General features: G+C 48.4%; 1 protein-coding gene across 1 annotated transcript in view; it reads left to right on the top strand.

Moving 5' to 3' along the window:
• KIAA1671 (KIAA1671 ortholog) overlaps positions 1-9,234 on the top strand; it is a 180,044-nt gene extending 170,810 nt beyond the window's left edge. The window contains exons 9-11 of the mRNA XM_023185779.1: positions 1,491-1,633; positions 7,122-7,204; positions 8,811-9,234. Of these exons, the coding sequence (XP_023041547.1) occupies positions 1,491-1,633; positions 7,122-7,200 (222 nt within the window). The 3' untranslated portion in view covers positions 7,201-7,204; positions 8,811-9,234. The remainder of the gene's footprint in view (positions 1-1,490; positions 1,634-7,121; positions 7,205-8,810) is intronic.
• The last annotated feature ends 1,155 nt before the right edge of the window (positions 9,235-10,389 follow it).

Here is a 10,389-nt window from a genome sequence, read left to right as displayed (position 1 = left end):
CTCCCCTCCCCTCTCCTCTCCCCTCCCCTCTCCTCTCCTCTTTCTTCGACAGAGTCTCTCTCTGTCACCCAGGCTGGAGTGCAGTGGTGCAATCTCAGCTCGCACCTCCACCTCCTGGGTTCAAGTGATTCTCCTGCTATAGGAGGCAGACAGCCACAGGCCCTGGGTGTGGGTGAGACGGAGGCCCTGGGGCTCCCATGTGGATGCACCGAGTAACTGTTGAGGCAGGTCTTGGGATTCCAGAACACAGCTGGAGTCCACTGTGCTCTGTGAAAATGGGGCTCTGGCCATTCATCAGTATTAGCTTAAACTTCTTGAGCCTGGTGGCAGCTGCGTTAACTAATTAATCTCTACCATAGCAGTGCTAGGTGATCATTAACAACCAGGGGAGCCGGATGCGGTGGCTCACACCTGTAATACCAGCGCTTTGGGAGACCGAGGTGGGCGGATCACAAGGTCAGGAGATCGAGACCATCGTGGCTAACACGGTGAAACCCCGTCTCTACTAAAAATACAAAAAATTAGCCGGGTATGGTGGCGGGTGCCTGTAGTCTCAGCTACTCAGGAGGCTGAGGCAGGAGAATGGCATGAACCCGGGAGGCGGAGCTTGCAGTGAGCCGAGATTGCGCCACTGCACTCCAGCCTGGGCAACAGAGCGAGACTCTGTTTCAAAAAAAAAAAAAAGAAACAACCAGGGGAGGTTGCAGGGCTTGTTCTGGAAAGAACCCTGGAGTTGGGCTGCAGGCAGACCTGATGTGAATCCCAGTTCGTAAAAGCTGGGTGACTTTGGGATTGGCCTTTGGGCTCTCTCGCCCTGTGAAATGGGGGAAAGCCTAAAAGAATCTTACATACATGGAACAAACTCACATGTGTCATGTTACTTGAGCCTGGTAGAGCCCAAATGATGGGTGATCAGTGCACAGAAGCCATCAGTGGACAATGGTGATGACTGCTGTTGCCGGGGGCTGTCCCAGCACTGCCTGAGAGAGAAGCCACCTGCCACCACTCACACCTCAGGTCCTACAAGGGAATTTTACGCATACCATCGTGTTCTGTCCCCAGCATGCCCTCCAGCAATGGGTGGATATTTGCTCTATGGTTTTCTTATGGGACTCTAATGGACTGTCAACAACTTCGTTTTATTTAGGTTAAGCTGCAGCTGTTGGATGGAGGGAGCTGCTCTCTCCATTTAGGGTTGTCAGGGCGGCATGCCGTGCGCTGAGCACACTACAGATGGTGGCTTTTCAGCAAAAGAGAATGTGATTCTGTGGGTTTGGGTGGTGATTCGATGTTGGGGGTCGAGGGTGGCTGCTTGGAATGGCAGATTGACATCTGACTTTTCTCAGCCCCTATGTTTCCTGTCTGGCTTTATTCCGACTCAGGGGTCCCCGAGTGTTTGCAGAAGGCTCATCGTACCTGACGTTGCCATGGGAGGGGGCCCTTTCCCAGACAAAGGGCGGTTTACAGACTCAGCACTCTTCTCTCCCCAGGCTCAGCTGCACAAGAGGCCAGAGGTGGACAGTCCCAGCGACACCCCCAGCTGGGCACCCCAGCCCAAGAGCCCCAAGTCCCCCTTCCAGCCTGGGGTGCTTGGCAGTCGCGTGCTGCCTTCCAGCATGGACAAAGACGAGAGGTGAGGGGTCTTGGGGAATGGGGGTCCCTCTCTTCCCAAACTCAGGCTGTACTTCTAGAGAGGTGCTCGCATAGGTTTTAGAGCTGAATAGAAGGGAGTTTCCACTTTTTAATTTTCTCTAGCAGCAGAAGCTTTGTTCATGTGAACTCTCAACACTCTGATACCTCAAAAGGACATCAGAGGCCGGGGAAGGAGGCCAGGAATGAGGCCAGCTGGCCTCTCCTCTTCCCCTGCCACCTCCCGCACGGAACGCCAGGGCACCGTTGTTGGAGAACTACTGCTCTGGTTTAGCCCTCTCCAGACCGACAGGGAAACTGAGGCATTCTCCCTCCTCTTACCCTTCAGGGAGGTATCTTTATCTTCAGCGATCTGGGGGCCCTGGGAAGGTGGATCAAAGGGCATGGCCAGGTTGAATGAGATCAGTTTCACTCCCTTCGTGAAACAGCTGTCCCGATCCTGGGCTCGGCCTGCTCTGTGTAGAAATGAGCACAAAGCAGCTTCTACCCCTCAAGAGGCTCTCAGACTGGGGTGTTTCAGCATCTGCAGGTGGAAGTTAAGAACAGGGGATCGAAGGTCACACAGCCAGGGTTTAATTCCAGCTTTGCTGCTTAAGAGCTGCGTGACCTGGGAAAAGGCACTTGACCTCCTGAACCTCACTTTCTTCATCTGTAAAATGGGTTTTCTAACCTCCTAACCTTCCGAGGTGGTCATGAGGGTGAAACAAGTGTGTGTCTAAAGCGCTTTGCCTGAGCCCTAGGATGTAGAAGTACTCAGTGAAGCAGAGTGGAAATCTTATGAGCACTGTTAACCCATGAAAGTTAGGGATTGTTCCTGATGCTAGAGTTGTAATGATAGTAAGTGCTGGCTGGATCAGAACAAGGGTGGGTAAGCTATGGCCCACAGGCCAAATCCAGCCCCCATCTGTTTTTGTAAGTAAGCTTTGTTGGAACACAGCTGCATGCATTCATTTATGTATTGTCTATAACTGCTTTAGTACTACCGCTGCAGAAGTAAGAAGTAGCGCAGACACCCCACGGCCCACAGAATCAGGAATATTTACTCTCTGGCCCTTTCTCTGACCCCTGTGATGGAGGGAGGCAGAGGAAGGGCTCATAGTGCACACTTGAGATGGGCGGCAAAAAGACTTCCAGCTGGGTGCAGTGGCTTACGCCTATAATCCCAGCACTTTGGAAGGCAGAGGTGAGAGGATCACTTGAAGCCAGGAGTTGGAGGCGGTAGTGAGCTATGATTGCACCATTGCACTCCAGCCTGGACTACAGAATGAGACCTTGTCTCAAAAAATAAAAAGAGAAAGAAAGAAAAGAAAAAAACTTAGCTGGCTGTGGTAGCACATGCCTGTGGTCCCAGCTACTCCAGAGGCTGAAGTGGGAGAATCCCTTGAGCCTAGGAAATGGAGGCTATGATCGTGCCACTGCACTCCAGTCTGGGCAATGCAGTGAATCCCTGCCTCTCTAATAAATAAAAAGAAGCTTCCAAGAGAAGGAGATACTTGAACTGAATCATGGTGGACAACTGGGTCTTAGCTGGACCAAGGGCAGTGAGAGGGGATCCCAGGCTAAAGCCGCTGCGCATGCAAAGGCCTGGAGGCCAGATGGACCTGGGAGCCTCAGGCAGTGCACGATACATAGCACAGAGTGGGCTGTGGGAACCTGAAGGCGAGACGTTAGAGAGAGACAGGGCCATAGTTGAGACAGTGCCTCCCTGCTCTGGTAATGCCAGAATTCCGGCTCCAAAGTCTGTGGAGGGCTCTCGCATTTCTCTGTGGCTGGAGGAACCCCCAGACCAGGGTCTCAGAGGCATCTCTGGAGGCCTGGGCTTGTGTCTCCACTATTAGGCAAAGCTTGGCTGAGGTCTAGAGTACCCTAGACCCCCATCTGCCCAGGGGGCCCTCTTCTTCCTCATTACTAGACCGGCAGGCATAGTAGTTGAAAGCCTGCCCCTAGACTCCAGAATCACCTCATCTCTAGTCCCCTCAGGTGCAGACCCCGACCGTACCGCCAACCAGGCCAGCATCTTTTCTGACCCCTCCAGGGCCATGGGTCTCACGAGCTTTCTCTGAGAACAGAATCAGTCACGTCCTGTGTGCATGTGTGTTTGATTATAAAAGCAGTAGATCTTCACTGTAGAAAATACAAAAAGAATACAAAGGGAAAAAGAAAATCATCCACGATCCCACCGTGCAAAGACCACTACTGTTGATATGTGGGCATCTCTCCTTCCATTTTCTTTTTCTTTGTAACATAGCTGAGATCACAACGTTTGCAGAGTTTGATTCCCCTGCTCCGTGTTCTATATGAATATTTTCCCGAGCCTGTTTACAATCTTCATAAACGTGATTTTTTTCTTGAATAAAGTTTTAAACAATGATGACTTTATTGTTTTTTGTGTTGTTTCATTTTTTGTTTTTGAGAGAGGGTCTCACTCTGTTGCCCAGGCTGGAGTGCAGTGGCGTGATTATAGCCTCCACCTCTCCAGTCTCAGGTGAATCCCCTGCCTCAGCCTCCGTGAGTGGCTGGGACCATAGTTGTATGCCACCACGCCTGGCTAATTTTTGTATTTTTTTGTAGAGACAGGATTTTGCCATGTTGCCCAGGCCGGTCTCGAATTCCTGGGCGATCCTCTGCCTCCCAAAGTGCTAGGATTACAGGCATGAGCTACCGTGCCTGGCCTGACTTTATTGTTTTTATTAAAATGATGTGTTCTCATTGTAAGAAATTCTGAGAACACAGAAAACTGCTAAGAAGAAGGTAAAAAAAATAAAACTCAAAAATAATACCATGTAGATGGTGGCTACTCAAATGTATTCACTTTGAGAAAATTCATTGAGCTATGTACCTTTTGATTTGAGTGCCTTTTTGTATGTGTTCTTCCATTTTAAAAAGTTTAAACAGGCTGGGCGTGGTGGCTCACACCTGTAATTCCAGCACTTTGGGAGGCCAAGTCAGGCAGATCACAATGTCAGGAGATTGAGACCATCCTGCCTAACACAGTGAAACCCCATCTCTACTAAAAATACAAAAAATTAGCCAGGCGTGGTGGCAGGCGCCTGTAGTCCCAGCTACTGGGAAGGCTGAGGCAGGAGAATGGCATGAACCCAGGAGGCAGAGCTTGCAGTGGGCCGAGATCGTGCCACTGTACTCCAGCCTGGGCAACAGAGCAAGACTCCGTCTCAAAAAAAAAAAAAAAGTTTAAACAAATCTCACCTCCCCAAAACAATTATTATTGACATTCGATAAACAAAAGGCGTCTCTGTTTGTCTTATGGGCATTGTATTGTTCAGCGTTCTCCAGAGAAACAGAACCAGTCGTGTGTATGTGTGTGTGTTTGTGTGTGTGGGTGTAAATAATACAGTTGACCCCTGAACAAGGCGGAGATTAGGGGTACTGACCTCCTACCTAGTCAAAAATCTGCATGTAGCTTTTGACTTTGTAAAACCTAACTACTAATAGCCTAGTATTGACCGGAAGCCTCACCCATAACCACATATATTTTGTATGTTATATTTTATATATTCTTACAATAAAGTAAGCTAGAGAAAAGATGTTATTAAGAACATATAAGGAAGAGAAAATGTATTTCCTGTTCATTAAGTGGAAGTGGATCATCATAAAGGTCTTCATCCTTCATCATCATTGTTTTCCCATTGAGCAGGCTGAGGGGGAGGCGGAAGAGGGTTTGGTCTTGCTGCCTCAGCGGTGGCAGAGGCAGAATAAAATCCAAGTGGACCCACACAGTTCAAACTGTGTTGTTCAAGGGTCAGCTATATATACATGTATGTATATATGCATGCACGTGTAGATGCTTGTATGTATGTATAGAGATAGATTTTAAGGAATTGGCTCATGTGATTGTGGAGGAAGGCAAGTCCAAAATCTGCAGAGTAGACTAGCAGGCTGGGGGTGCAGGCAAGAGTCCAAGTCCAAAAGGCTTCCCTCTTCTTCCTGGAAGGCCAGTCTTTTTCTTTTTCTTTTCTTTTGAGACGGAGTCTCACTCTGTCGCCCAGGCTGGAGTACAGTGGCGCTATCTTGGCTTACTGCAAGCTCCGCCTCCCAGGTTCCCGCCATTCTCCTGCCTCTGCCTCCCAAGTAGCTGGGACTACAGGCACCTACCACCATGCCCGGCTAATTTTTTTTTGTATTTTTAGTAGAGACAGGGTTTCACCATGTTAGCCAGGATGGTCTTGATCTCCTGACCTCGTGATCCGCCCACCTTGGCCTCCCAAAGTGCTGGGATTACAGGCGTGAGCCACTGCACCTGGCAAGGCCAATCTTTTTCTATTCAGGCCTTTAACTGAATAGATGAGGCCCTTTCATATCACAGAGGGTGGGTCTGCGCTACTCAGCACCTACTGATTTAAATGTTAACCTCATCTAAGAAAAAATGTCTTTGCATAAACATCTAGAATAATGTCTGACCAAATATCTGAGTACACATTAGGTTTAAATCGATGCATAAAACTAACCATCAGTGACACTTACCTGGATAGAGAGATGGAAGGATGAATAGCTATTTGCATGACAAATGGATGGATGGAAATAATTTTATATAAGATGAATTTTTTGTTTGTTTGCGTTTTGTGGAGAATGGGGTCTCACTGTGTTGCCCAGGCTGGTCTCAAACTCCTGGGCTCAAGCTGTCCTCCTGCCTCTGCCTCCCTAAGTGTTGGAGTTACAGGCGTGAGCCACTGTGCCCAACCAAGATACATTTTTATACCTGCAGATTATCTCATAGAACGGATACACTGTGATTTATTTCAGCGGTCCCCAACCTTTCTGGCACCATGGACCAGTTTTGTGGAAGACAATTTTTCCACAGACCAGGGGTATAGGGGGTGGTTTTGTAATGATTCAAACACATTACATTCACTGTGTATTTTATTTCTATTATTATTACATTGTTATTATAATGAAGTAATTCTACAGCTCACAGTAATGTCGAATCAGTGAGAACCCTGAGCTTGTTTTCCTGCAACTAGATGGTACCATCTGGGGGTGACAGGAGACAGTGACAGATCATCAGGCATTAGATTATCATAAGGAGCCCGCAACCTAGATCCCGCGCATGTGCAGTTCACAATAGGGTTCACGCTCCTGTGAGAATCTAATGCTACCGCTGATCGGACAGGAGGCGGAGATCAGGTGGAATGTGAGTGATGGGGAGCGGATGTGAATACAGACGACGCTTCACTCACTCTCCCACCCGTTCCTAACAGGCCATGGACCAGTATCCGTCTGTGGCCCAGGGGCTTGGGGACCCCTGATTTATTTAATATTCCCCATTGTTGGACACTGGTGAATTTCTACTGCTCGCTTATCAGTCCCATTAATACGGGCATCTTTGCCACCTCCAAGTGCTTGCCGCAGCCCCACCTGGGCCCAGGGATAGACAGTTGGGTACCACTCAGTCCTGCCCGCGAGGAGCCCACAGTCTGGTTTCAGCTAGTCTCTTACTGGCTTTGTGGTTTCAGGTCAGATGAACCCTCTCCCCAGTGGCTAAAGGAATTGAAATCCAAGAAGAGGCAAAGTCTTTATGAGAACCAAGTTTGACCAGGTATGAAGGGGCTCTGCTGGGGAACCTGGGAAGAACCCTGCAGTCACGGGAATGGGGAACTCAGTTAGGGTGGCCAAGCCTCAGAGACTGGGACTGTTGTACCCAAGGAAAGAGGCTGTGCGAGGGGAGAAGTGAGGGGTGGGGAGTGTTCAGAGTTCCTGTAAAGAGGATGGTGATGTCTGTTTCCATTTAGGGAGGAAACAAAGCTGGGCTGCCTGGAGTGGGTGAAAGGCACCAGGCCAGGAGGCAGGTGACCGGGGCTCTGGGCTCATGCGTTTGGCTGGCCCTTCTAGCTGCATCACCTTTTGTTGATAAAACAAAAGGGCGGGACATCAGAGGTTAGCTTAATTAGAAATGGTTACTTTTTTTTTTTTTGAGATGGAGTTCCACCCTTGTCGCCCAGGCTGGAGTGCAGTGATGCAGTCTCGTATCTCAGCTCACTGCAACCTCCGTCTCCCGGGTTCAAGCGATTCTCCTTCCTCAGCTTCCCAATTAGCTGGAATTACAGGCGCCTGCCACCATGCCCAGCTAATTTTTATATTTTTTGTAGAGATGGAGTTTCACCATGTTGGACAGGCTGGTCTCGAACTCCTGACCTCAGGTGATCCGTTCGCCTCGGCCTCCCAAAGTGCTGGGATTATAGGCGTGAGCCACCACGCATGGCCAGAAATGGTTACAATTTTTATGGGGTGAATGTTTCATGTACAGCCTATGTAGTTAAAAATCAATTTGAAAAAATATACATTAAAAAAAATCCCGATTAGATAGGCACTGGTGTAAGTTGCAAATGACTGAACGTCATGAACTTCAGTTTCCTCATCTGTAAAATGGGTTAGCAGTGTCCACACCGCCAGGCTGTCCTCAGGGCCCACTGAGAATGCACCTGTGGTGCTTGACCGAGCACTGCCTGATGGTACATGCACCATCAAAGTCAGCATTGATGTGATGAGCACAAGAGACTCACCATCCCTTATCCACAAAGCCAAATTCCAGAAAGCTCTGCAAACAAAGCTTTTTCCTAACGCAGTGGTGAAACCTGACCTGAGTGAATATAATTCTACTTCGACTCTCTTTTCCCCACTTTATATGAATGTTCATAATACACGGCAGGCATATTATCTGCTTGATTATGCTGGTGTTACATATGTGTATACATACATATATGTGTATATGTTACATGATTATGTATGTATGATGCACATGTGTGTGTATAATAAATTCTAAAAATGTTAAATTCCCAAATAAAACTATGCTCAAGGGATTTGGATAAGGGATCGGGATCTGTGTTTATTTTGTGTTTGGTGCAGTACATGTAATATCTCATTTAAGCCTCCAGCAACAACCCCTTTGAGGAAACTGAGGCTCAGAATTGAGACTGGAACCCTGATCTGACCCTAAATTTCATGTTGGTTTCATGGTATTCCATGACTGCCACCCTCCTCACCTCCCCTTTCCCCCCAACACAAAAAAAATCTATTTTCTGACCTTAGGCTTCTAGAAGTCTCTTTATTGGAGAATATCAGGCAAGGTTTTAAGGCCTGATGGTAGAGAGAAATGGAGCCGAACGTTCCCACCGCTGACACCAGGACTGTCCCTTCCTCTCCAGGCAGGGAACCCTGCTACGTCTACTGAACAGAAGCCTTAACCGTCAGAACCCGCAGAGGAGGCCAAGCTGCTGCCGTTTCTTCCTGCACAATGCTTATGTGCCTGGGCCCTTCCCGTTGGATTGAGAATGCTATCCAGTGCCCCCGTCCTCGCCAGGCTCTCCCTGGATCCAGACGGGAAGACCCAACCTCCAGAAGCACTCGCTCATCTCCCCAGACAGCACTTCAGGCTGGGAAAGGAGCCAGGCTGCCCAGAAATGTCTATGTGGGTGGTTTTGCTTTTTATGTAAAAATGTGCATTTCTACCTACTTTAGACACCTTCATCAGCTCCAAGAACATCAGCACGAGGCTGGAATTGTCTCCCCAGGTTCTGAAAAACACCTGAATTTGTGAAAGCACCTCCTCAGCCGACCCCAGGGCAGGTCTTTTTTGGGAAGGACATTTCCAAGAAAGATCAAACTGTTCATTTCCTGCTGTAGTCTCGATGCAAGGCATTACCGCCAAGTTGAGGGGTTTTTATTCTTTTTTTTTTTTTTTTGGTGAGTTTCTTCTTCCCCTCGAGGAATCAGCAGTTCCAATTTTGAAACGTACCCTCCCTGATTGTGTGTATTTCTCTTTCTAGTGGGGCTGTGTGCATCACTGGCCTATGTTATTGTGTCATTTTTGTTGGCTTTAGAAGGCGATAAAGCAATAATTCAGCTAATTTTCTTTGAAACTTGATATGTATGTATGTGTTTACGTTAAAGGACAGGAGGAAAGATGTGTGAATAATTTGTTCTGAAGTATCCAGTCACCTCAGGTTATCTTATCCCTATCCAAGCTGTTTAGAAGTTATAATTGTCACTCTTGTATATATTTCCCTGGCTTCTTTTCATTTGAGCTCTGGTTTCTGTAGGGTGACCTTTGCCCCTTGGCCTTAAGGGTTCATAAACTGCAGCCCAAGTGGTGGTGCCTTTGCCACTGAATCATCAGACCCGCCCTAGGAATCTTTTTCTCCAGAGTCTTCTTTGAACATGACCTGGGCTGCTGGCATGGAGGAGTTGTTCCGAACTGGCCTCAGAACAGATGCATGAATGAAGGGTACTTTTTCTTTTGCTCACCTCATTTTCCCCCATCGAACTCCACCTGACCAAGTGCTTTTTTTGGTCCAAATGCGGGTCTTGCTGAAAGCCCTTCTCTGGAGGGGAGCTCCCCAGCCAAGGACTCTGGACAGAAATGCTGGGTGCTAGGTGACAAATCATAAAGCTGGCCCTGCCTCCTTTTTTTCTTGCTAGCGATCAGCTCATTCCAGGGAATCCCCAAGACCTCTGGGGGCTCCAGACACTCTCTACCTTGTCTTTGTTTTTGGAAATGCCCAACACCAGACTTTTCCACTTCTGAGTCCTAAGGCTGTAGCAGATACCCCAGATGTGCTTGGCTGGCCACCTGCCATGCCTGGACTTGCCATAGTCTACGTGCCAACCTTGCCTGGGAGATACCCATCATGAGATGCTTGGGCAATTCAGAGAGAGCCTGTGGCATGGGGTGGCATTTCCTAGTGGATCCATGCACAGCACTCTGGCTAGATACGGAAGTGGGGG

This window comes from Piliocolobus tephrosceles, chromosome 19 (assembly GCF_002776525.5).
Source record: "Piliocolobus tephrosceles isolate RC106 chromosome 19, ASM277652v3, whole genome shotgun sequence".
Lineage (NCBI taxonomy): Eukaryota > Metazoa > Chordata > Mammalia > Primates > Cercopithecidae > Piliocolobus > Piliocolobus tephrosceles.
Note: the sequence above shows the minus strand (reverse complement) of the source record. Positions and strands in the feature narration are given on the sequence as shown.